Source organism: Trachemys scripta, chromosome 3, assembly GCF_013100865.1.
Source record: "Trachemys scripta elegans isolate TJP31775 chromosome 3, CAS_Tse_1.0, whole genome shotgun sequence".
Classification (NCBI taxonomy): Eukaryota; Metazoa; Chordata; order Testudines; family Emydidae; genus Trachemys; species Trachemys scripta.
In genome coordinates this window covers 54,312,154-54,338,631 of record NC_048300.1, presented here as the reverse complement: position 1 = coordinate 54,338,631, position 26,478 = coordinate 54,312,154, and the positions used below count along the sequence as shown (strand labels likewise).

The 26,478-nt window shown below is 44.3% G+C and overlaps 2 protein-coding genes across 6 annotated transcripts in view; one reads left to right on the top strand and one right to left on the bottom strand.

The window, feature by feature from the left end:
* SPDYA (speedy/RINGO cell cycle regulator family member A) overlaps nucleotides 1-12,591 on the top strand; it is a 15,231-nt gene extending 2,640 nt beyond the window's left edge. The window contains exons 4-6 of one of the 2 annotated variants that reach the window (XM_034764771.1): nucleotides 2,661-2,832; nucleotides 9,220-9,520; nucleotides 12,503-12,591. In XM_034764771.1, coding sequence (XP_034620662.1) covers nucleotides 2,661-2,832; nucleotides 9,220-9,520; nucleotides 12,503-12,591 — 562 coding nt within the window. Of the gene's footprint in view, nucleotides 1-2,660; nucleotides 2,833-9,219; nucleotides 9,531-12,502 lie in introns of both variants that reach the window. The other variant, XM_034764770.1, reaches the window with a different exon arrangement.
* On the bottom strand, nucleotides 12,481-26,478 carry TRMT61B (tRNA methyltransferase 61B). Of its 4 annotated transcripts, none has more exons than XM_034764768.1 (7): nucleotides 25,310-26,476; nucleotides 24,225-24,327; nucleotides 21,307-21,497; nucleotides 15,331-15,422; nucleotides 14,660-14,898; nucleotides 13,117-13,197; nucleotides 12,481-12,923 (listed from the first exon to the last, which is right to left on the bottom strand). In XM_034764768.1, the coding sequence occupies exons 1-7, from the start codon at nucleotides 26,189-26,191 to the stop codon at nucleotides 12,856-12,858; spliced, it is 1,656 nt and encodes a 551-aa protein (XP_034620659.1). In that variant the 5' UTR covers nucleotides 26,192-26,476; the 3' UTR covers nucleotides 12,481-12,855. The 4 variants fall into 4 exon arrangements, 2 of the variants coding, with proteins under 2 accessions (XP_034620659.1, XP_034620658.1); XM_034764767.1 differs by having other exon boundaries at nucleotides 13,117-13,200; nucleotides 25,310-26,471; XR_004645022.1 differs by lacking the exon at nucleotides 12,481-12,923 and adding an exon at nucleotides 13,692-13,885 and having other exon boundaries at nucleotides 13,117-13,200; nucleotides 25,310-26,478.

Genomic DNA, 26,478 nt, shown 5'->3' with positions numbered 1-26,478 from the left:
GCACCTGCACCATCCCCACAGAGCAACTGAGCATGGTGCAGCTACAGAGCCTCAGAACAACTTTCCCTATCATGGCTCCTCCTGGTCTCGGGGCAGGACTGGGCATTGGAACTGAGACGAAGGAGTCTCTCTCTCCTGTGCTCTTACTGTGCTCTTCCCCACCACTGTGTCTTTGTCACAGTTGGGACCCAGGCAGCATGGAGAAAGATGTCTGATTCAAATGCAGAGGAGACAGATCAGACCTGGGAGAGGGAAAGGATTAGATTGGGACAAGGAGTCTCATGAGACTGGGATTGGAGAGGGGAAAAAAACTGTGATCGAGAGTTGAAGGTGGGAGATGAGGACTGGCTGGGCAAGGAGATTGGGAACCAAAGAGGAGAGAGCAGGCTAGGACTGGTTGAACGGGGAGGCTGGGATGAATTGGGCAAGCAGACTGGGACCAGGGACCATTGGGGGGAAATGTGGGGGGACTTGGAGCCAGTTGGTCGGGGAAAACACTGAGATCAGATGTGGAACTGGGGAAAGTTCTAGATGGTCTAGACAGTATTTGGTCCTGCCATGCGGGCAGGGGACTGGACTCGATGACCTCTCAAGGTCCCTTCCAGTCCTAGAATCTATGAATCTATGAAAGAGGGAGACTAGGACTGGCTGGACAAGGATACTGAGACTAGGAACCAGTTGGAGGAGTGGGGGCAGGAGGTGGAAGAGAGACAGATCTGACAACGAGATGGGGTGTGGAAGGAGAAAAGAAACTGGGAAAAGGAATCGGAGACAGGTGGAGAGGGAAACTGAGATTAGATGAGGATCCTTCAGAGGGAGACTGTAACTTGAATACAGTGGGGAGGAGGGAGAGACTGATTGGTTGAGGAGCTGGAAGGGGGAACTTGGATTGTCAGGGAATGGGGACTGGGGACAAGGAGTTGGGGCTGGATAGAGGACAGCTGGGACTATCTGGGTAAGAAGACTAGGTTAAGAAGCCTGAGGAGTGGAGACTGGATTGGATAGACCGGGTGAATGGCACTGCAACAAGGATCCAGTTGTGGGGAGGAGACAGACAGGGCAGAAGGGATCAAACTTCAGGGAAGGGGGTAGAACAGTATGTGCCTTCTAGAGCACACTCCCTTCCAGAGCCTGGAATGGAACCCATGATTCCTGTGTCTCTCCATGTCTCTGCTATCAGCAAATGTGTGTGAAACCAAGTGGCAAAGATGGCAACAGTTACTGGAGCAGGGGGACTCAATTCTGGGTCTCCCACATTAGTGGTTTATCCTCCAGGCTATAGAATCATTCTCTCTCTCTCTTTCTGACCTAATGACTATTTAAATATTTATCCAAAATGGACAGCTTCAACAGGAGAAACTGCCAGCAACCCACATCAGAATATCCCCTAGGCCAGTGGCTAAGACACTCCTCTAAGAGATGGGAAATTCCTATGTAAATCCTTTCACCTGATCAGGCAGAGGGGAGTATTCAACTCAAGTCTCCCACATCCCGAGTGAGTGCTCTAATCCCACTAGGCTGAAAGGAGGTGCTGCCATCTCTGCTGCCTCCTCAGTTTTGTATGGGCCCCAATCCAATAGGCATCTCTGATCACATCTGACAGATTGGGCCCTGAAGGTGAGATAGGCAGGGGAACACTTATCTTCACCTGGTTAGAGGATCTCATGAGGGCTTAGGCATTAGATAGGTGTCTGGACACCTAGAGTGAGGGAGCAGTGCACATGCCCAGGGGCAAAAATGTAGGCATGTAGAGGACTTTTACAGTGAAAATTTAGATGCTGAGTGAATTTAGGTGCTTATTGGGTTAAGTGGCTGCTGAACCAGGGGTTTTGAGGACCTCACTGGTGCCTAAATTTTTGACTTAAGAACCTAAAGTGGAGAGTTAAATGCCTTGTTCCTTTTGTGAACCTGAACTTTTGTGTCTGGGCTGCTAAACTTTCATGACCCTTTGGCAAGCAGTACTGATAACTGATTGTGGTGGATTTGTGGCTCTAGATAGGAGGTAACAATATTTGCCTGTGGTTGGGGTGGGGATGTAGGAGGGACAAAACCAAGGAACAAGAAATATCATTTTCTGAAAGAATGGAGAAGGGTGGATGTTAAAAAATTGGGTTCTCCTTAAAAATGGTGTTGTACCTATTGTATGTTTTTATTTATTTTGCTGCTTTATTAATGTTGAATATTTTTTTGCTTCCTGGTTTCTAAACAGACTTGGTTTAGGAAGTACAATTTTCACATGTAGAGAAGGCCTGTAAGGACTTAGTTTTGAAGCAGATCTATCACTGACATTTTCTTTAAACTTTTAAACCTCAGACAATGTATTTGTGCCTCATATCCTAAGGAGTCAATCTAAAACTATTCATTTTAATGTGAGGATGCCCTGTTTATTTGGCGAAAGCAGTGAAACTGGATGATATTTAATGTATGTGCCCATCCAGTGAACTTTAGCACAAAGCCAATTTTTATGACTGTTTCATATACATTTGTATTAATGGATTGAAGTAAACCAGAAAATTCCTCTCATCCTGGGAGAAGTCTAAAGTTTGGTAGCAAATTTCCCCAAACTAGTGGAAGTAAGGAATTATTTTAAAGGTGTATAAATTTAAAATCATGTTATGTGATGACTCAAGGTTGGAGATCCTTAATATATATTTTTGTAGGTATCTCGCAAATACAGTTGAAGAAGATGATGAAGAGTCCAAGTATGAAATTTTTCCATGGGCTTTGGGAAAAACCTGGCGGAAGCTTTTCCCTAATTTCTTAAAGTTAAGAGACCAGCTCTGGGGTAGAATTGACTACAGAGCTATTGTAAGCAGACGTTGCTGTGAAGAGGTAGGCAGGCTTTTCATGCATTTGATTCTTGAGCTATTTACACCAGTTGAGGATCTGGTAGGATATATATTACATGCATTTTCTGTAACAGAAATGTATTGATAAACCAGGGATTAAGGGGGAAAAAGCAGCTGAAATTTAATGATTTGCCTATTCTGTTTTGAAACGGATTATTTTCCTTTGCATTTAATATGCATTCTTAGGAACTCTGACCTGGATTCAGAAAGGGACTTCGGCTTGCAACTATGAGCATTGTGGCACCTAACTTCTAGGTACCTATAAAACCACAGGAATACCACCATAATCCACAAAGCCTAAATTAGGCGCCTAGGGTCCCTATATAATGAATGGAAGAGATAGGTGCCTTAAATATGATCTACAAAAGCCAGCATGTTAGGTTCGGAGCTGCCTAAGTTAGCCAATGAGCGTGGTATGCAAAATGGTGTCATGGAGATAAGTGCCTAAATCTAGGCTTCAAGGACGCGCCTATCTCTTCCTAGCAATCCACATATAGGAACCTGTCTCCTAGAGTCAGGTGGTTTAGCTACCTAAATAGTTTTTTGCAGGAATGAGTTAGGCCCCTGCCTCACTCTACACAAAACGGCCAGAGAAGGAGGAGATGGTGCTGCTCATCTTATAACATTTATCGCAGTGGTTACAGCAATCAGCTGGGATGTGGGAAACCCAGAAGGGAAGACAGGATTTGAACAGGGCTCTCCCACCTCTTTTCTCCCACTCTGGCAGAGGGAAGAATTGAACCTGTCTCTCCCACTGGGTGCTCTTATCACTGAGATAAATGTTATAAGCCAGGCACCACTACCATCTCCTCTGCACAGATTTTGAATGGGATCTGATTTGGTAGGTGGCCTATGAGCATACCTTCTGGATTGGGCCCCTCACATGATTTAGGGGGATGAATGCATATCTTCCCCGAGCTTGTGAATTGCTCTGGCACTTAGGTGGGAGACAGGTGCCTGGATACCTAGAGTGACACAGCAGTGTGCATGCCCGGAGGCAGAAACTTAGGGTATGTCTACACTACGAAATTAGGTCGAATTTATAGAAGTCGGTTGTTTAGAAATCGTTTTTATACAGTCAATTGTGTGTGTAAATAAATGCTCTAAGGGCATTAAGTCGGCGGACTGTGTCCACAGTACCGAGGCTCACGTTGACTTCCGGAGCGTTGCACTGTAGGTAGCTATCCCACAGTTCCCGCAGTCTCCGCTGCCCATTGGAATTCTGGGTTGAGATCCCAATGCCTGATGAGGCAAAAACAGTGTCGCGGGGGATTCTGGGTACATGTCATCAGGCTCCCCCCTCCGTGAGAGCAATGGCAGACAATCGTTTTGCGCCTTTTTCCTGGGTTACCTGTGCAGACGACATACCACGGCAAGCATGGAGCCAGCTCAGCTCAGCGTCACCATATGTCATCTGGGTGCCGGCAGACGTGGTACTGCATTGCTACACAGCAGCAGCTAATTACCTTTTGGCAGTAGACGGTGCAGTATGACTGGTAGCCATCATCGGCTATCTGGGTGCTGGCAGACGTGGGACTGCATTGCTATACAGCAGCAGCTTCTTGCCTTTTGGCAGCAGATGCTGTATTACGATTGGTATCCGTCATCGTCGTACTCCTCAGTGAGTTCGGTCAGAAGCGCCTGGGCAGACATGTTTTGTCTCCTGGAGACTCAGTCCTGCCGGCAGTCTTATTGCACCGTCTTGACGATGATGGCTAGCAATCGTAATGCAGCATTTTCTGCCAAGCACCCAGAAGATGCCGATGGTTATCAGTCATGCTGCACCGTCTGCTGTCAGCCTAAGATGTAAAAGATAGATGGACCAGATTTGTTCTGTATTCATTTGCTTCCCTCTCCCTCTGTGAAATCAACGGCCTGCTAAACCCAGGGTTTTGAGTTCAATCTTTCGGGGGGAGGCATTCTGTGTGACAGTTGTTTGTGTTTATGTTTCTCCCTGATGCACAGCTACCTTTGTTGATTTTAATTCCCTGTAAGCCATGTCATCAGTCGTCAGTCGCCCCTGCCTCCCTCCCTCCCTCCGTTTTGCGTCTTTTTTGAGCCCAGATGCCATAGCACTGGGATCATGGAGCCCGCTCAGATCACTGCAGCCATTATAAGCACTATGAACACCACGCGCATTATCCTGGAGTATATGCAGAGCCAGAACCTGCCAAGGCAAAACCAGGTGAGGAGGCGACTGCAGCGCGGCGACGAGAGTGATGAAGAAATAGACATGGACATTGACCTCTCACAAAGTACAGGACCCAGCAATGTGCAAATCATGGTGTTACTGGGGGAGGTTCATGGCGTGGAACGCCGATTCTGGGCCCAGGAAACAAGCACAAATTGGTGGGATCGCATCGTGTTGCAGGTGTGGGACGATTCCCAGTGGCTGCGAAACTTTCGCATGCGTAAGGGCACTTTCATGGAACTTTGTGACTTGCTTTCCCCTGCCCTGAAGCACAGAATACCATGATGAGAGCAGCCCTCACAGTTGAGAAGCGAGTGGCGATAGACCTGTGGAAGCTTGCAATGCCAGACAGCTACCGGTCAGTCGGGAATCAATTTGGAGTGGGCAAATCTACTGTGGGGGCTGCTGTGATCCAAGTAGCCAATGCAATCAAAAATCCTCTGATATCAAGGGTAGTGACTCTGGGAAACATGCAGGTCATAGTGGATGGCTTTGCTGCAATGAGATTCCCTAACTGTGGTGGGGCGATAGACGGAACCCATATCCCTATCTTGTCACTGGAGCACCAAGCCAGCGAGTACATAAAGCGAAAAGGGTGCTTTTCAATGCTGCTGCAAGCCCTGGTGGATCACAAGGGATGTTTCACTAACATCAATGTGGGATGGCCGGGAAAGGTACATGATGCTCGCGTCTTCAGGAACTCTGGTCTGTTTCAAAAGCTGGAGGAAAGAACTTTCTTCCCGGACCAGAAAATAACCATTGGGGATGTTGAAATGCCTATCGTTATCCTTGGGGATACAGCCTACCCCCTTAATGCCATGGCTCATGAAGCCGTACACAGGCAGCCTGGACAATAGTCAGGACCTGTTCAACTATAGGCTGAGCAAGTGCAGAATGGTGGTAGAATGTGCATTTGGACGTTTAAAAGCATGCTGGCGTAGTTTACTGACTCGGATAGACCTCAGCGAAACCAATATCCCCAATGTTATTGCTGCTTGCTGTGCACTCCACAATATCTGTGAGAGTAAGGGGGAGACATTTATGGCGGAGTGGGAGGTTGAGGCAAAGCGCCTGTCCGCTGATTACATGCAGCCAGACACCAGGGCGGTTAGAAGAGTACAGCAGGGCGCGGTGCGCATCAGAGAAGCTTTGAAAACCAGTTTTGTGACTGGCCAGGCTATGGTGTGAAACTTCTGTTTGTTTCTCCTTGATGAACTGCCCCCCCCACCCCCAGTTCACTCTACTTCCCTGTAAGCTAACCACCCTCCCCTCCCCCCTTCGAGCACCGCTTGCAGAGGCAATAAAGTCATTGTTACTTCACACCCAATTCTCTGGGCTGATCACTTCACCCCTTCCCCACACCGCGTAGCTAACAGCGGGGAATATTTCTGTTCAGCCGAGCAGGAACGGGAACCTCTCAATGTCCCCTTAATAAAATCACCCCATTTCAACCAGGTGACCATGAATATATCACTCTCCTGAGGATAACAAAGAGAGATAAGGAATGGATGTTGTCTGCATGACAGCAAACACCGGGACCATACGCTGCCATGCTTTGTTATGCAATGATTCCAGACTACGTGCTACTGGCCTGGTGTGGTAAAGTGTCCTACCATGGCGGACGGGATAAGGCAGCCCTCCCCAGAAACCTTTTGCAAAGGCTTTGGGAGTACATGAAGGAGAGCTTTCTGGAGATGTCCCTGGATTCCGCTCCATCCCCATACACGTTAACAGACTTTTCCAGTAGATGTACTGGCCGTGATTGCCAGGGCAAATTAATCATTAAACACGCTTCCTTATAAATCATGTGTAATATTTACAAAGGTACACTCACCAGAGGTCCCTTGTGTGCCCTCAGGGTCTGGGAGCATGCCTTGGGTGAGTTCGGGGGTTACTGGTTCCAGGTCCAGGGTGATAAACATATCCTGGCTGTTGGGGAAACCGGTTTCTCCGCTTCCTTGCTGTAAGCTATCTTCATTGTCTTCATCATCATCTTCCTCGTACCCCGAACCCGCTTCCCTGTTCCGTGATTCTCCATTGATGGAGTCAAAGCACAGGGTTGGGGTAGTGGTGGCTGCACCCCCTAGCATGGCATGCAGCTCCGCATAGAAGCGGCATGTCTGCGGCTCTGCCCCGGACCTTCCGTTTGCCTCTCTGGCTTTGTGGTAGGCTTGCCTTAGCTCTTTAATTTTCACGCGGCACTACTGTGCGTCCCTGTTATGGCCTCTGTCCTTCATGGCCTTTGAGACTTTTTCTAATGTTTTGGCATTTCGTTTACTGCAACGAAGTTCAGCTAGCACTGATTCGTCTCCCCATATGGCGAGCACATCCCGTACCTCCCTTTCGGTCCATGCTGGAGCTCTTTTGTGATCCTGGGACTCCATCATGGTTACCTGTGCTGATGAGCGCTGCGTGGTCACCTGTGCTCTCCACGCTGGGCAAACAGGAAATTAAATTCAAAAGTTCGCGAGGCTTTTCCTGTCTACCTGGTCTGTTTATCTGAGTTGAGAGTGCTGTCCAGAGCGGTCACAGTGAAGCACTGTGGAATAGCTCCCGGAGACCAATACTGTCGAATTCCATCCAAACTACCCCAAATCCGACCCGGAAAGGCCGATTTCAGCGCTAATCCCCTAGTTGGAAGTGGAGTAAAGAAATCACTTTAAAGGGCCCTTTAAGTCGAAAAAAAGGGCTTCATCGTGTGGACGTGTCCAGGCTTAATTCGATTTAACGCTGCTAAATTTGACCTAAACTCGTAGTGTAGACCAGGCCTCTGACACCTCAGGAACTTTTACCCTGGAAACTTGCTGAGTGAGTTTAGGCTCCCACAGGGCTTGGTGGAAGTTTTGTGGATCGCAGTAGAGCCAAAAACTGGGACTGAAGCCATTGGGTGCCTAAGTCTGGGGTTTCATGCTTAACTACCTTTGTGGATCTAGGCCTCTGTTTTTAGGGTAAACTCCATATCCAAATTTTTTAAAATTTGCCCACATAGCCAGTCCACCTTGCACTTGGAAAGTTTTACATTGTGCCACTCAGCATTCACTACCAAAGTTGCTCCATGAGTTTTTGCTGACCAGAATCCTTGTGTCTTATACAAATACTCTATTTACTATTGGTCCTGAATGAAGGAATTTGCTGCAAAGTTGAAACTGATTATACAAGTCACCTCATTCAGTTTAGAATTATTTCATTTTTCAAACTACTTAGAAAATTGTCAATTTCAATTTTTAGATAAAAATCCAATACTTTGGGTGAAATCCTGGCCCAAGTGAACTCAACAGCAAAACTCCATTTGACTTCAGTAAGGCCAGGATTTTACCCTTTATTTCTAAAAATTCAAGGTGTTTTAACAACCCCTTAATTGCTGTTGCATTATTTCTTCCTTTTTTTTCAAACCTGAGCTTAACAGAAAAGGAAAAAAAAGTCACCCTGATAAATACTGTTCCTCAGTATTCTCTGTTTGGATTTATTCCTCCTGCCAGGAAAGGCCCTGTAATGACATGAGGGATTGAACTACAGAAAGTAGTGAAATACATTTTCTGTTTGGATTTGGAAAAGATGGGAGCTTATCTATTTCCATTAAATATTGTAAAACTGCATAGTTACAGCCTAGCACAGCGAGAACTGATACCAGATTTAAGATTGAGGAAACAAAAAAATTCCCCAAACAAACTATTTTTTCGGTTAGGAGGTTCCATATTGAAACTATGGCATCATCAATTGTTGGAAAGCATGATACAGTTTACACTGGGATTTTAAACTGGATAAGTGGAATGGCACAAGACTTTGTCAAACTGTAAAGTTAAGGGAATTTTAATTAAGTTATTCAGAGCGGTTCAGCCAGCAAAGAGCACTTCTAACTTCCCTACCACTCTAAACCAATGATGTGTATTTCTCAGACACAGATATGATGGAAACTGAATGTGGCTTTTCTTCCTTGAAACCCTACATCAATTAGAAAGTAAAGTGATTATTGCATCACCAAATAATTTTTGCACAGAGGAGGTATTTTCAAACTTGTTCTTTCCTCCATAATGTTCAGTTTCATAGAGAGGTACCATCTTCCAGGACAAACATATACTTAGAAATAGAAATAGGTTTCTCTTCATTTCAGTTGTATAGTATTTGCTTGTTATTTTTCTGATACTGGTTCCATACATAATTAAGATTTTTCTAATCTAGGTAATGGCTATTGCTCCATCACATTATATATGGCAGCGAGAACGTTCCATGCATCACAGTGGGGCTGTCAGAAATTACAGCAGAGATGAAGTGCAGCTGCCCCGGGGACCAAGTGCCACACCAGCAGATTGTTCGCTTTGTGGTAAAAAAGGAAGATTTGTAGGACTGGGATTATCATCCTCATCGTCTTCATCCACTGGGACTTTGGAGATCATGGAGCAACATGTATATCAGGAATTGAAGGACACTTTCGCAGTTGAAAAAATGCTAGTTGATCCTTCTTCTTGCTGTTATTCCCAAGGTACAGTTTAGTATTGTAAGTCGCTTTATTACCTTGGAATCTGCTGTATCTGTATAGCACTGGGGTTGGGACCCCTCAGGGGGTCATAAGGTTATTACATGGGGGGGGGTCGCGAGCTGTCAGCCTCTACCCCAAGCCCTGCTTTGCCTCCTGTATTTATAATGGTGTTAAATATATTAAAAAGTGTTTTTAATGTATAAGGGCGGGCGGGTTTGCACTCAGAGGCTTGCTATGTGAAAGGGGTCACCAGTACAAAAGTTTGAGAATCACTGGTCTAGCACATCTAATATATCAGCATTTCTAAAGCACACACCTCTGCTGCAGGACTGAGTTCTGTACAAAGTGGGACTAAACTCTGCTTTTCCCTTGCTCTGTATGTAAGAGGTCTGTCACTTTATGTCAAGCTTTTGGTTAAGTGAGAAACAAGCCACTTCATATTCCGCTTGCATGTTAGTTTTGGAAAGTATGAATGTAGTGCTTGTGAAAGGAGACTAGAATCTCCATCGCTTTATTTATCTACAGAATTGGGATAGCACAAATAGCAGCAATAAAAGCTCTTTTAGCTGCCCTGCCAAGGTTGCTTATCTCTAACCTGGAGAAACACCGGCAGAGCAGTATGGTGAAGCTTTTCTAGTAATAAGACTACAGTGTAGTCTTCATGCCTATTAAATCCTTGGACACTCTATTAAGACTCAGATTTATGGGAATGGGGGTCATATAGGCACCTAGACAGAGACTACCAACAAATGTGCTAATTAGTGCCAAGCATGTTTTAGTTTTGAATTGTGAACATTTATTAAATCAATTTTCTTGACCTCCAAGGATTTAGCAGTGTTGTGCAGCCAGTTAACAATCCCATTTGTAACCAGAACTCTATCCAGATTGTGTGCTCTTCTTGGTAAAATAAATGAGTGTATTTTGAGTAAACCCTTGTTAGGAGACAGGTTTCAGACGTTTTACTATCTTAAAGCATCTTTTGCAAAAGTATTCTGAGTTCCTTCCATGGTTCTTTACATACTTGTAATAAAGAGCAGTATGTTTTGTTTCACCAAACTATTCTGAAGTCTTGTTAGACGAAATTCACTATCACAATAACAGACTATTTTTGCTGCAAATTACCCTTTCTTGTTAGTATTAATCTAAACACGCTGTGGCTGAATGAACTAAAGATGTTCTACGTCTATTGAAATTATCCTTGTCTCCTTAACTGTTCTCAATTCTAACTCTTCTGGGAGTTGACAAATCCTGTTAACTTTTATTCATAGCTACTCACTGACTTCAGCGGACTGTTGATGAATATATCTATTATGAGCAAGAAGTTGTCCAATATTAATGTCTCAAATTAATTCTGAAAATTCCTTTCTAACATTTCCTGCTTGTTAGAAGCAACAATAAGAATAAATTATGCTTATCTGAGTTTTAAGATTACTGTTATGAGCAACACAAGTTCAGGGTTTTAAAAAAAAACAAAACAGTGCAGCCCTCTATCATATATATTCTGAACTTGATCACTCATGAAATCAATTGTTTTTTTTCTAACCCACCTCCCACCCCAAAATCTTGGATAGCTTTTATTGTATCTGAGACGTCTCCATCATATAAAGTAGGTATTGGTTCATTTTTAAATTAAATATTAAGACTGGATCATGCTTTAGATGATTATCTTTTGGTAGATTAATTTTATAAAAATGTGTAAGGCCCAAATCTACCAAGATTTACACATGTGCTTAACCACTGGGCACTACTCACAGTGTGAAACTTTAAATACATGCATACATCTTTGAAGGAGTGGGATTAATTTATCTAAATAATAAATGGTGACATAATAAATTCTCTTTAATATCCATTTTTCCATTAGTGCAAAGGGGATTGAAATGTTGGCATTAGGAATCCTACAGAGTTTTATACTTATTGTTTTGATATCGTCCGTAAACTGCTCCAACTCTAAGGGGCTTTTTAAACCTTGGAAGTTTTTCAATTGTGTGATATTTTTAACAGAAAAGGAATTAGGCAGACGAGTCCAGTAGAACATATCACAGGTTCAGCTTACTATTAAACTACTTTGCACTTACACAGAGCCTCCAAACTGAGACTATAATCACACTTCTGTCCCAGTTTTTTTAAACTTACTACTGTTACAGATAAGAGTTAAGATTACTATATCTGAAAGAGATTAGGAAAAAAATTAGTTCATTTACTTCATGCATTTGATAGCACTTTGTATATAGACAGGTTCACGGTGTCCCTGGAACAAGTCCTTTTGCTCTGCTTGTGTGGGTTTTCCACATAGCTTCAGATGAGAAAAACATTTTAAAAGATAGAATAAGTTATTTATATAACCACAACTGACACAAGAACTCAGAGGAAGGTGGTAATACTTGAAACTATTTCTAATGTATTTTAAGTGGTCCAGACCCAGGGATGGTTTCCATTTCAACCTCAGAATACCCCATAGGGTAGAGAAGTTTTAGCATATCCATTTTAATTAGGAAGAAACTCAGGCACAGATTTTTCCAAAACTACAGAAGAAGTACATTACAGGGATGGGATTAAAACTAGAACTCCTAACTCTTCAGTCCTTTGCTTTGTCCACAGTACCATCCCTCCTCTTCTCCCTCCAACAAATAGTAGACATACTTTCTGTAATGGTGTTGAAAATGATCTGACCACTATCAGCCAAACAATCTTCAGCCCTGATTGACAGAGGTATAGCAAGGAAAATCTTGTCAATAACTGGTCTTTTTCTTTGTGTAAACAGTGCCTTGAGGTAAATAAGTATATATAATAGGATCAAAATTCTGTGAATTGCATTTCCTATTGACTCAGTGTAGAATTGTGCAAACATATTTTGCTCCTAACAAAGGTGATCAGTATTGATTGGTACATAACAATGCAAACAGGAACTGAATCTGTAGCAGAAGGCAAAATTTGGTCTATTGTATTCTTACCTTCTCTCTCTCTTTTTTTTTTTATTTCTGGTAGATTGCAACAGTCTATCCACCAAAGGGAGAAAGATTAGCTGCATGAATCAAGACAAATCCATGGATTGGTTTACAGGAAATGAAGAATGAAATGTTTGACCAGAGTTATTAGACATAGCTCAGAATACCAAACTCATTGCAAGATCAATTATAAAATGTTTGTTTCTAATGGTATTGCATAGCTGTACCACAGTTCACTACTTCATTAGCGTCCCTTCTTTAGATTGTACATGGAATATAAAAATGTACATTCAATATAAATCAAAGTAGTAATTTAAAAAAATTTACAAGTCTACAAAATTAAACAGCCATTTACAACATTTAATTTTATTCTGGCAAAGTACAGTACTCAAATTAGCAGCTGCCATCTGGAGCAGTGTCTGGATATGCCACTTTATATTTCCTCAGCTTGATGAGAAATGCTAGTTGGAGGGAAAAAAAAATATTATTGCCACAGGAACGTCAGTGTGCATTTAATAGATAACTACTATAAGTTATATCAATTCATTATGTCAATGATAAAATACTAGTTTAGAAAGAGCGAGTGTTTGTGAAAAATACAATACTATTTAACAAATCTTAAGATTATAAAAACATTTCCCAAACATTTCTTACCTGTGTGACCAGTTTGCCAAGGGTAAGGTCTAGCAATGTAAGGCTCTGAACCATATGGTTTGACATAATCAGAAAGTGATTCTGCTGAATTAAAATAAAAAAAATATTTATTTCCTGGCAGTGCAAACATAAATAACTTACATACATCATATTAGAGTATTTTATGTCCAAATACTAATTTCTCTAACATCTTGCCTTTCTCTCTTTTGTTAATCCACTCCTATCAGGCTGCTCTGCAGCCATGCATCAGTATAGACAGCCTCTTTTGCTATATTCACAAACCTATAGCTAGAATGAGCTGTACTGTCTGAATTTGCCAGAGCTGCAGCTTGCAGACAAAGCATCCTATTTTTGGTTAATATCTGCTACATGCTGTCCCCAAAACACCATAATCATAATGGATCATAAAGCAGCAACAGTCTGAATATGGAAGCTACCCTAAGACAGTTCCTGAATTCAAGTTTAAAAAGTTTCACTCAATAGCATGATTAAGCTACCAATTAGAATTTATTTTTATTTATTTAAATTTGCAACTGGATTTATTAAAAGGCCATCTCATTTAAATTTATATTTACCATTAATATAGCTGCCAATCAAAATTTAGGAAAGCTCCCCAAAAAATATTGATGGTAGCCAGAAAAAGTTCATTTGTAGGAGAGGACTTGGGTGCTAAACCTGTTCTCCACAACCCAGACTTTCAGCTTCACTACTCCTACTACTTTTCATAGGAAGTAGTACAAGAGCTAGGGGTGAGTAGATCAGGAGGTGTCTGAAAAACAGAAAATGGTATTTTACGTGATTACATTTTTAGCTCTCAAACCCTCATCCTCATTTTTTTATGATAAAAGTAAAAAAAAAAAAAAAGTGTTTGTTTATATTTCATGCTTAGAGATCCAGATTTTCAGCTTTCAGACTACAGAAAAAAGTTATATTTCAAGCCAACCACACCAACAACAAGTCTCTGTCTGGTAAGCATGGGCTAATACTTTTACATCATGCCACAGCAATGCTTCAGGAAAGGTGTTAGAAAACCAGCAGATGCCGGTATGGACCAATGGAGCTTGCATACATCACAAGCTGATAACTTTGGCTCATAAATGTGGAGGATATATGTACATCTGAAGTGATGTAAGCAGATTATTTGAAAGAGGAAGGGTGTGTGAAATTGTGGCAGACTTCTCTGAATTATATCTTGTTCAAAACAGATGTGGTGAGGGAGAATCCACCTTCAAAGGGGGGAAAATTTACATTAGTCTCCTAGTCCAATACACAGGGGTGGCTCCAGGCACCAGCAAACGAAACAGGTGCTTGGGGTGGCCAATGGGAAAGGGCGGCACGTCCAGGTCTTCGGCGGTGGGTCCCTCAGTCCCTCTCAGAGGGAAGGACCCACCGCTGAATTGCTGCCAAGGAATGAAGTGGCGCAGTTGAGCTGCCGCCGATCGCTGCTTTTTTTTTTTCTTTTTTTCTTCCTTCGCCGCTTGGGGCAGCAAAAAAGCCTGAGCCGGCCCTGCCAATATATATCTAATTCAGGGTAGCTCCTTACCAACATCGTCACTTTCTCCAACTACTGCTTGATCCCGAATAGGAAGTTCTTCATCTTCTTTTGGTTGAGGTTCCTCATCTACAATTTGTTGAGGTTCCACTCTTGGGGCTAACCTGCCATCCTTCTGCTTAGCAGGGAGTACCAACCAATCTTTGTGAGTCACCTCAATGATCCTTTCACATAAAAGAGAGAAATCGCAGGTCCGTATTCCTTCCAACAGATCAATAACCTGTGTGATACTTTCAGAGAAATGCAAGGGATATGGTGTTACATTTTTTTTTTTTTTGAGATCCTTTTATATAACTGCTAGTCCTGGACCTGTGCACTGCACTGTGCTCTTCCCTTCTTGGTGAACACAAAGCCATCAGTTTTAGTATAAGCCAGCAACAAATCTGAATACTGCACAGAAGAACCTGGGCAATTATCCTGCAGACATTATTCAGGTAAAACGCCCTCTGACTCCAATAGCAATTTTGCCTAAGTAAGGACTGCAGGACTTATACTGAGTGCAGCTCATAAAGTATTACAGGAACAACAAATGTAGACAACTGTTACAAAAAATAAACATTTTGTATTTAAAATCTATTATGCATAAAAACATGCTTAACAAAACTACAGTTATTTGCTGTCTGACTCAAAGAAGTTTATCAATGCCAGGTTTGAATACTTACTTTGCGAGGTATACAGCACACACGCCACCTTGCTTAAGGTTTGGATACACAACAGGCAAAGCAATCTGAGGCTTAAGCATATCCAGAGCTACCTATAGAAGAACAAGAGAATTATTAACCAGACTGAATAGACATAAATCTGTTTTCTACTTTTGTTGACTTGGAGAAACTAGGAGTTTGTTTATGAAAAATTAATGCATAGATCTACGATCTACATTTGCAAAAAATAACTTTATTCCAGTCTTTGAACAGCTTATGCAGGCCTAAGATCCATGTGTTTTTTGTTTTGTTTTTTTAAAAATCCCTGAACGCTTAGACTGCTCAGTGTTACTGCATTCCAGATGAAGTGTTGACAAGATCTGGTAGTTTTTACTAAATGAACAATTCATATTTAACCAACATACAGTAGTCATGACTTAATGTCAAACCGTCCAGCAACTAAACTGTATCATGCAGGCAAAATAAAAAAAACGAATGCCTGAAACAGATTGCATGTAATTGATTTTTGCATATCTGCTTTAAAAAAAGTTAAGAAGTGTTCAAACTATATTTTGCAATGAAATAATCACATCATACTATTAAATATTAAAATTCAGATGTTTAACTCATGAGACTTCTATCTCAGCAAACTCTCTGACAACTGCTCTTCAAGAAACTATTTAAACTGCAAACAAAGAATGGAGCATGTAAGAATACCTGTTTTGTGGACTAATAAACTGTTATATCCAAGATTCTGAGTCAGAGGCCTGGTCTACACTACGACTTTAATTCGGATTTATCAGCTTTAATTCGAATTAACCCTGTAACTGTCCACACAACGACGCCATTTAATTCGATGTAAAGGGCCCTTTAAATCGATTTCTGTACTCCACCCCAACGAGCGGAGTAGCGCCAAAATCGATTTTAGCAATTCGAATTAGGGTTAGTGTGGCCGCAATTCGATGGTATTGGCCTCCGGGAGCTATCCCACAGTGCATCATTGTGACCGCTCTGGACAGCAATCCGAACTCGGATGCACTGGCCAGGTAGACAGGAAAAGCCCCGCGAACATTTGAACTTCATTTCCTGTTTGCCCAGCGTGGAGAGCACAGGTGACCACAGATACCTCATCAGCACAGGTAACCATGCAGGCTGATAATCGAAAAAGAGCACCAGCATGGACCGTGAGGGAGGTACTGGATCTGATCGCTGTATGGGGAGAGGATTCAGTGCTTGCAGAACTTCGTTCTAAAAGACGAAATGCAAAAACTTTTGAAAAAATTTCCAAGGGCATGATGGAGAGAGGCCACAATAGGGACTCTGAGCAGTGCCGCGTGAAGGTCAAGGAGCTCAGACAAGCCTATCAAAAAACAAAGGAGGCAAACGGTCGCTCCGGGTCAGAGCTGCGGACATGCCGCTACTACGCCGAGCTGCATGCAATTCTAGGGGGGGCTGCCACCACTACCCCACCTGTGTTCGTGGATTCTGGGTCAGGGATAGTCTCGACGCCTGAGGATTCTGCCGATGGGGTAGAGGAGGAGGAGGAGGAGGAGGATGAGCTTGCAGAGAGCACACAGCACTCCCTTCTCCCCAACAGCCAGGATCTTTTTATCACCCCGACTGAAGTACCCTCCCAAGCCTCCCAAGCCAGTACCCAAGACTCTGACCCCATGGAAGGGACCTCAGGTGAGTTTACCTTTTAAAATATAAAACTTGTTTTAAAAGCAAACGGTTTTTAATGATTACTTTGCCTGACTTTGCATTCGCGGTCAGTTCAGCTACTGGAAAAGTCTGTAGCTACTGGAAAAGTCTGTTAACGTGTATGGGGATGGAGCGGAAATCCTCCAGGGACATCTCAATGAAGCTCTCCTGGAGGTACTCCGAAAGCCTTGCCAGAAGGTTTCTGGGCAGTGCATCTTTATTCCCTCCTCCATGGTAGGACACTTGACCACGCCATGCTTGCAGCAAGTAATCTGGTATCATTGCCTGACAAAGCCTGGCAGCGTATGGTCCCGGTGTTTGCTGGCATTCAAGCAACATCCGTTCTTTATCTTGTTGTGTAATCCTCAGGAGAGTGATATCACTCCTGGTAACCTGGTTGAAATACGGGAACTTAATTAAGGGGACAGAGGTGGCCGTTCCTACTGGGCTGTTTGCCTGTGGCGGAAAATAAATCCTTCCCTGCAGTTAGCCAAGCGCAGATGGGAAATTGGCCCTGAGTTTTTCGCGTTTGGCTAGCAGGGATCTTCCCTGTTACCAGCCACGTGGTGGGGGGAGGGTACCGTGATCATCCCAGAGAATTCATGGAGAGGGTGGGGGGGTCGGCGGCGGGGGGGTTGGTAGTTTGGTGCCTGCAGGGATCTTCCTGCAGGGTTAGTTTGTTTTCTGGTGCTGCTGAATGTTAACAGAAAAACCGCAGCACTCTACTTGCCTGAAGGGGCCCAGACAAGCACCACCACACTGCCCCCCCCCCCAACTGGCTGAGATTGGCCAGGCTTCTGCAGCACTCTACAAGCTATGCTTGGTATGTTGGAAAGCACGGACGGCGCTGAAGCTTACCATGGCCGCATGCAAGCCGAATTCTGTTGCTGGAACGTGAACCTCTGTTGCCCAGACCTGTGATTGATCTCTAGCAGCAAAGCCACAGGCACTCAGCATTAAGAGGCAAAATGCGACCTTGCACAGAAATCACATGTGCTATGTAATGTGAACAGTGTTGGTCACCGTGAAAGAGTATAAGCATTGTTCTGCAAAATGTAGCTTTTAAAACAATTCTCTCTTTTTTCCCCTCCCTACAGCAGCTGCAAATTCCTCAAGCCTCCCTCCTCCATCCCGAAGGTTATCACAGATAAGGCGTCGTAAGAAGAAGACGCGGGAGGACATGTTTTCTGAAATTATGCAATCCAGCAGGAGTGACAGAGCTCATCTGAATGAGTGGAAGGAAACAGTTTCAAAGTATAGGAAAGAAGTCAGTGAACGTGAGGACAGGAGGGACCAACGTGAGGAGAGGAGAGACGATCGAGATGAGAGATGGCGGCAGGAAGACCAGAGGATGAAGGATGCAACGCTGGGGCTGCTCCGGCGTCTGGTGGAGGTTCAGGAACGGCTGCTGGAAAACAGACTGCCGCTTCAGCCCCTGTTCCACCCTCCCCCCTCCCCATGTTCCGTATCCTCCTCACCCAGACGTGTAAGAACGCGGGGGGGGAGGCTCCGTACACCTTCCCATTCCACCCCAGTAGACAGCCCAAGCAAAAGGCTGTCATTTTTTTAACCTTTTCTTTGTGGCTTTTTCCTTCCCAGCAATCCTCCTCCCAAATACCACCCGGGTTCCCTCCCTCTTTTTCTAATCTATTAATAAAGAATAAATGATTTTTAAATGATAGTGACTTTATTTGGTTTGAAAGAAAGCTGGGGGAAGGGGCAGGGTGGGTTCCTTACAGAAAATCAGTCAGTAAAGGGGGAGGGTATTCATGAAGGAGAAACAAACAGATATTTCACACGGTAGCCTGGCCAGCCATGAAACTGGTTTTCAAAGCTTCTCTGATGCACAGCGCTTCATGGTGTGATCTTCTAATCGCCCTGGTGTCTGGCTGCGCGTAATCAGCAGCCAGGCGATTTGCCTCAGCCTCCCACCCCGCCATAAAGGTCTCCCCCTTACTTTCACAGAGATTGTGGAGCACACAGCAAGCAGAAATAACAATGGGGAGATTTCTTTGGCTGAGGTCAGAGCGAGTCAATAATGAACGCCAGCGGCCTTTTAAACGGCCAAATGCACATTCTACCACCATTCTGCACTTGCTTAGCCTGTAGTTAAACAGCTCCTGACTCCTGTCCAGGCTGCCTGTGTATGGCTTCATAAGCCATGGCATTAAGGGGTAGGCTGGGTCCCCAAGAATAACTATGGGCATTTCAACATCCCCAACGGTTATTTTCTGGTCCGGAAAGTAAGTCCCTTGCTGCAGCCCTTTAAACAGAGTAGTGTTCCTGAAGACGCGAGCGTCATGAACCCTTCCCGCCCAGCCTGGGTTGATGTTGGTGAAACGTCCCTTGTGATCCACAAGTGCTTGCAGCACCATTGAAAAGTACCCCTTGCGGTTTATGTACTCGGTGGCTTGGTGCTCCGGTGCCAAGATAGGGATATGGGTTCCGTCTATTGCCCCACCACAGTTAGGGAATCCCATTGCAGCAAAACCATCCACTATAGCCTGCACATTTCCCAGAGTCACTAACTTTCGTAGCAGCACCTGAGTGATTGCTTTGGCTACTTGCATCACAGCAGCCCCCACAGTAGATTTGCCCACTCCAAATTGATTCCCGACTGACCGGTAGCTGTCTGGCGTTGCAAGCTTCCACAGGGCTATCGCCACGCACTTCTCAACTGTGAGGGCTGCTCTCATCTTGGTATTCTGGCGTTTCAGGGCAGGGGACAGCAAGTCACAAAGTTCCATGAAAGTGCCCTTACGCATGCGAAAGTTCCGCAGCCACTGGGAATCGTCCCAGACCTGCAACACTATGCGGTCCCACCAGTCTGTGCTTGTCTCCCGGGCCCAGAATCGGCGTTCCATGGATAGAATCTGCCCCATTAACAACATGATCTCCAAAGCACCGGGGCCTGTGGTTTCACTGAATTCTGTATCCGTGTCTGTGTCCATGTCCTCATCATGCTGCCGCCGCCGCTGCCTCCTCTCCTCGTTTTTCTGGTCCTGGCTGAGCATAAACTCCACGAGAACGCACGAGGTGTTTGCAATATTCATGAGTGCTGTCTTGACCTCAGCGGGCTCCATGCTTGCCGTGGTATGGAGTCTGCAGTGTTCACCCACCCAAGAAAAAAGGCGCGAAAATGGTTGTCTGCCGTCCGTTGCTTTCATGCAGGGAGGGAGGGAGGGAGGAAGTGAGACTGTACCCAGAACCACCTGCGACGATGTTTTTTGTCCCATCAGGCACTGGGATCTTAACCCACAATCCCAATGGGCGCGGGAGACTGCAGGAACTATGGGATAGCTATGGATTTGCTACCCACAGTGCAACGGTGCAGAAATCGACGCTAGCCCCGGTACTTGGACGCACACCACCGAATTACTGTGCTAGTGTGGCCGCACTCATTTCGACTTTATACAACCTGTATCTCAAATCCGAATTATCTAAATTCGGATTAATCCCGTAGTGTAGACAGATTATATTTTTAGGTTGCTGGCTATTTTGTATCTGTGCACATAAACTCGTCAACTAAATTTCATTTATTTGTTTAATCTAAAGATTTATGTTGATCCAATAAGACTGATAATAATAAATTACTGCATTAACTTGCTTCTCACTGTTTATGTTGGAACAATATGGGTTCAAACAATTCTTGTAAAACACATCAATTTAAAAGAATAAGGATATAAAAACCAAAAGTGTATTTTGTTTACATACTTTGCATGAAAATGTTAATATTAAAAGTTACAGCATGAAGACAGAGGAATTGACATTACCCTTCATTACTTCAGTTTAGACTGTAGTAACATTCTATTCAGGAGCACAGGTGATATCAAAGTTATTTATTTATTTATTTTAAATAACACAGTTATAGTACAAATAAGTCTGCAATTTTTCTTGAACTTAATATATACAAAGCATGTGCCTAGTTCAGCAGTGGAAAAATCTATTTCCCCTCACAACTGTACTATTGTTGCAAATGGAGACCGACAAAGTATGCTTTTCCCTATAAGACAGAAAGGAGTAAATGTATGGACATATCAGTGTTTCTTTTGAGGATGATACACCATCAGACCTTCAACGACACTTGCTGACAATAGGAGATGGGATTTGTCCATCCCCGCTAACAGAGACTTGGTTGTTTCTTTATAGTTTATGCTTAGGCTAGATGTGGGAAATCCCACAATGGAGAGGATAAGAAAATTGCTTTTCATTTCATCAGGAAAAAAAAAAAAAAAAAAAAAAAAAAAATCAGATGCCAATCTCTTTAAGGTAGGGAGTTTTCTACTAAAGACTTACTGCATCAAATGTTATAGATTTCATATCCTCAGCAGCTGTTAAAATATCTTTATTAATGAAATTCACGTTGTCTGGCCACTCTTCTCCATGTCCTATTTCCCATGCATCACGCCAGCGCCTGTAATTCTTCTTGGCTACAGCATGGTGATCTTTTCTGATTTCATAACTTATAACACGTCCTCGAGGTCCAACTTAAAGCAAATGAAACACACTAAATTTACTATTTTTTTTCCTGATTCAAGTTAACAGGTTAAAAACATCAAAGTAAATAACAGAACGGGTTAGTCTAAATTGTCTCCCCTTTCTCACCTTAACAAGTTATTATATAAAAGATAATCAACTACAATTTATTATTGTTCAAATTTAAGTGATCCTGTGCAGGTAAAAGTGCCAGATTAACATCTTGGAGGCTGAAATTTGCCTACTCTATGAATAGATACAGCAGAGGCTGGCAGAACCATTTGTCTCAACCCTCACCTGGAGAGAGCACCTCTAGCAATAAGAGAAGAATTCAATATCTATGGTCCTTTCAGTCTCTGATCTCTCTGCTAATGCTGCCAACAATGGTATGGGCTCGTCTACACTGCTGCAATAAATTTATGTGCTGTATCTCTCCAGGGCAGATGCTGCAGGCACAAACTAAAAGGTTTCCAAGGCACATTAATGTAGTCCTTTTCAGACAGGATTACATTAATGAGAACTAGGAACCTTTTAGTTTATGCCCGCAGCATCCACATGCGGGAGTTACAGTGCAGCAACTGCAGGGCATAGCCTCAGTTATGCCTAACACTGGGATGAGATTAAAGCAGTGGCCAAAGACAGACTACAGTGAAACCCAATGTACTTATTTTCACTTGTGACCCACATCAGAGTGCAGGTCTCCAGGAGTGAAACAGCAGCCTTAGCCAGACACCCTGTATTTCAGTGAACTCACTCTGTAGCAGATACAGGAGTTTTGGAAAGATAAACATGGACACACATTCATTTCTAGTGCCTAAATCAGAGTTGGTTTTACATTCACAGTAACAGAAGCATGGCTCACTTGCTGAAATTTACCTCTGTGCAGAGGGCCAACACAAGATGTCTATGGACCACTTAAGCTTTGTGCCAACATTACACAACTCTGATCCCCTTCTCTCCCCATTCCCCTGCACAGCTCAGACATCCCCTTTTCCATAGGAGGAGCAGCAGCAATTGTGGGGGAAGGGGAGCCTGTAGAGCCCCTTTTCTACTATTGGAAGCAGCAGAGGGAGGTGGAGAGTTCTGGGTTTCTTCCCCAAGTGAGGGAAGGGGAGCGAAGGAGCTCCTTCTCCAAGCCTGGTGGATCAGCCAAAGAGAAGAATTTGGGAGGAATGTGGGGATATTTGTAGGAAAGGAATCAAAGGTTCCACTTTCTGGACATTACCAGGTATGTCACTGGACGGGAAGGTGCCCAACGTTCCCTCCCTTATGGTTGTGTTCTGTCAGTGCATCAGAGTTCCTAGAGAGCAAAGACCACTTTGAGGATGATCCGTTATTCATTGAGGAATTGTAAGAAAAAACCTACATGCCCCTGGTAAATTTTGAGGACAGAAGGCTGTGAGGAATGCATACAGAAGTGGGATCTAGTGTATAGGGAAGGGGGTTTACATTTCCATCTTCCTCAAGGAAAGCTCAGGGAGGTGTGAAGTAGCCCATTCATCTCAAAGAAATGTTCTCAGCTGAATGAGAACACCCCATGGTGGAGATGATACAGCCTGAAACCATGGGTGTTTATTGCTCCATTCCTCTCAAAGCATGTTCTCATCTTGCCCTCCTTATTCGTCAGCTCTTGTGGGCCTATGTCAAACTTGCTGGTTCTCAGCATCTTGCCTTGGCCTCAGCACTGTAAGTGCCAAGCACTCCTGTTCTCAGCTCCCCAGTACAGTCTCTGCATTGTATACTGTGCCATGCATTGACTATGCCTCACCCTGATCTCAGCAGTGAGCTTCTGTGCCACACATACCTGTTAAGTACCTGGCGCAGACTCGGTTTATCATTCCTAATGCAGGAGACTTCATCAAGCCTATCCCAGAAAATAAATGATCTGTTCTGGCTGGGACTCTGCAAAATGGCATCAGAGCCAGCACAAATGTGGCAACTAGTTCCTCCCATATCATCCTGGCCCCACCACTGCCATTTCGGCTTCATATTCCCCCCTGTGACACATAGTTTGGTCAACCTAACCCCCACTGTAAATGCAGCTAGGTAGATGGAAGAATTCTTCCATTGACCTAGCTAGTGCCTCTCAAAGAGGTAGATTAACTACATCAATAGAAAAACCTCTTCCCATCAATGTAGGAAACATCTACACTACAGCACTGTAGTGCATGGTGTTAAGTATCAGGGGGTAGCGGTGTTGGTCTGTATTCACAAAAACAACAAGGAGTTCAGTGGCACCTTAAATTAAATTTAAGGTGCCACCGGACTCTGTGTTACTGTAGTGTAGATATGGCATAAGCAAGTCTCAACCTTAATAGCACAGCTGCTCCTCCACTATGATCATGACTTCAGTGATGCAGTCTACAAACAGGGGTGAGGAAAGAGTAACCCAAGAATAGCAAGAAAGAGGCTAGAAAGGCAATACAAGGATACCAATGATAAAAACATGGAGTGAAATTCAACCCCGTACAGAGCATCAGCACAAGGCCTGTACACCTTAGGACATCAATATGCAGCCTAAATGGCTTCCAGGCTACGTGCTAGCCCTCTGCACAGTGCAAAATTTCACCCTAGGTAAACAGCATATATAAATCTGAAGTCACAGCAAATCCTGAAAGTGGACATAGAGAGTGACTTCAAGTTTTTTTGATTAATGGAAAAGTAGCACTTGTTATACTAAGATTTCTGTGTTGCTTCTGAAATAAACTCCTATATTTGCTAAATCTAGGGTCTTTTACCTGCTCTTGATAGAAACAAGCTCATCCCACCAGACCCACTACCAGTTTCCACCACAGTGTCTCCCTGGTTGATATCCATCATCATCAGCATTGCATTAATATCCTAAGGGTTAAAAGAGAAATAAAATACCAATACTTTTATACTGTATATTCAAACTTTAATATGTTAGAATACTGCTTAAAGGGACAGCCTGATTTCCAGCGGTGCTGAGTACTCTTAGGTTCCATTGAAATCAATAGGAGCTGTGGGTATGCTGCACCTCTGAAAATCACTATGCAATCGCATAAGCCACCTGAAGCTCCTGCAGCTATTCAGGTCAACAAAGCAAATATTAATAGAAAGAAGTAATTTACTAATACAGGAATGATAGGACTCCTTAATATAGTAAAACACAAGTGGCAAATTATGATCGTAAAACAGTGGTTCTCAAACGTTTTTACTGGCGACCCCTTTCACACAGCAAGCCTCTGAGTGCGACCTCCTAATAAATTTAAACACACTTTTTAATATATTTAACACCATTATACATGCTGGAGGCAAGCGGGGTTTAGGGTGGAGGCTGACAGCTCGTGACCCCCCATGTAATAACCTCGCGACCCCCAGTTTGAGAACCCCTATTGTAAAAGCTAAAGTATCCCACTGTAAAACACTGACTGTTTAGTAGGAAGGAAGCTGTCTAAAAGTAAATTGTACTGTTTCCCTAAACTGAAAATGCTTGGATATACAAATTAAAAACAAAAGACTCTCCCTTAGAGACTGCATCTCTAACAAGGTTTTAAATTAGGACTACCCGAACTTTTATATGTGAAGGGCTGCTTAATAGAAATCCAAAACATCTCCAGATCCTTGAGATTGGAACTGTACATCTAATCAAAGTTCCCTAAACCCATGGCTCATCAGACCCTTCACCACCCTAACCCAATGGTTCCGGTACCCATCTTGTAGCTGGGTGAACTGGGGAGTTCCTGCCTTTTTAAAACCAATAATCATCACCAGCTGCTGTTTAAACGGTTTTTAAGTTAAAATTGTTCAGTTGTGGAAACATCCATTGCAACAACTGACAACCCACGCAACAGTGACTTACCTTTGGATATGAAATAGCAGGTCCTCTCTTCATCAACAACACAAAATCTTCTAAGGCTGGTCTCCTTATCAGGAACTGAAACCCACTAGAAGTCCTAAATATTTGGCCCGGTAGTTTGCCTATTATCTCCAGGTGGCTAATAGCTCCCCAATTGCTATTCAATTTCCCGACAGCTGTCAGGTTACGCATATGTTTAAACTCCGTGTAGGTTTTTCTGCGAAACTCTGCTAAAATCAAGTCCCCGGCTTGGAAAGGCAGATCTTTAGCCGATGTGTTATGGGTGTCAACAGGCGTCTTGTCTTCATCCCTCTGCAGCTGTGCGGGCGAAGACCTACTGGCAGCAGGCAGCTGGAGGGGAGATTCACTGCTGTCCTCCTGCCTTGTTTCCCCCTGGTCTGCGCGCCGTAGGTCCCTGATCTCTTCCGAGAGCAACTCCTCTGGTAGCAGTCGGCTCACTCTTTCCAGAGGAGACAGGGCCCTTTCCCAGGCTCGCCTCCTCCGGCTCCTCAGCACCTGACCCGGGTCCGCCTGCGATGCACCCGCCTGGGGGGAGTCGGCTACACGGGATGCAGCGGCACTGACCTGCTCTTCCGACTCGGCCCCACCTCCATCCCGGGGCGAGCCGGAACACACCGCTCTGACCGCCCGGAGGCGATGGGCGGAAGGCAGGGGACGAGAACCCTGCTCCCGGGTGCGCGGTGCCCCTAAGCGATCGCTAGCCTCAAACACTTCCCTGCCCAGCAGCGCCCGGAACCAGCTCGCCCGCCTCCTCCCGCACTGCGGCACCAACGCGGTCCTCTCCGGCCCCTCGCGCGCGGGCTGCGTCCGACTCTCCCTTCCCAGCACTTGCAGGCTCAGCCGCCGCCTGGCACACTGCAGCATGGCTGCGCCCTCCACCCGTCCGCACGGCGCCGGCCGGGAGCGCTACATACAAAGCTGCCGTGGCCGGGAGAGGCCCGGGCGCTGCTTGCCGGTCTAGCCTGTGCTGCAGGCTGGTTGTTCCCCCTGGGCTGGACTAAGGACTTGTTCACGCGCACGCGGACTCGCCTTTGCCTTCCCCCTCCAGGAACCACGAGGGCCAACACAGCAACACACGTCTGTACTAAGCCTGCGACCGTCCGGATCCACGTGTTTGCCCACATGGCCCAGGCAGCGCCGATCAGATTGGC

Bases quoted from the DNA above. Each gene is read 5' to 3' on its own strand.
- TRMT61B (XM_034764767.1), bottom strand. From the start codon at position 26,191: ATGCTGCAGTGTGCCAGGCGGCGGCTGAGCCTGCAAGTGCTGGGAAGG. The intron at 24,328-25,309 runs GTAAGTCACTGT...TTTAACCCTTAG, and splicing joins CTGCTATTTCATATCCAAAG to GATATTAATGCAATGCTGAT. The intron at 14,899-15,330 runs GTAAGTATTCAA...TTTCTCTGAAAG, and splicing joins TGTGCTGTATACCTCGCAAA to TATCACACAGGTTATTGATC.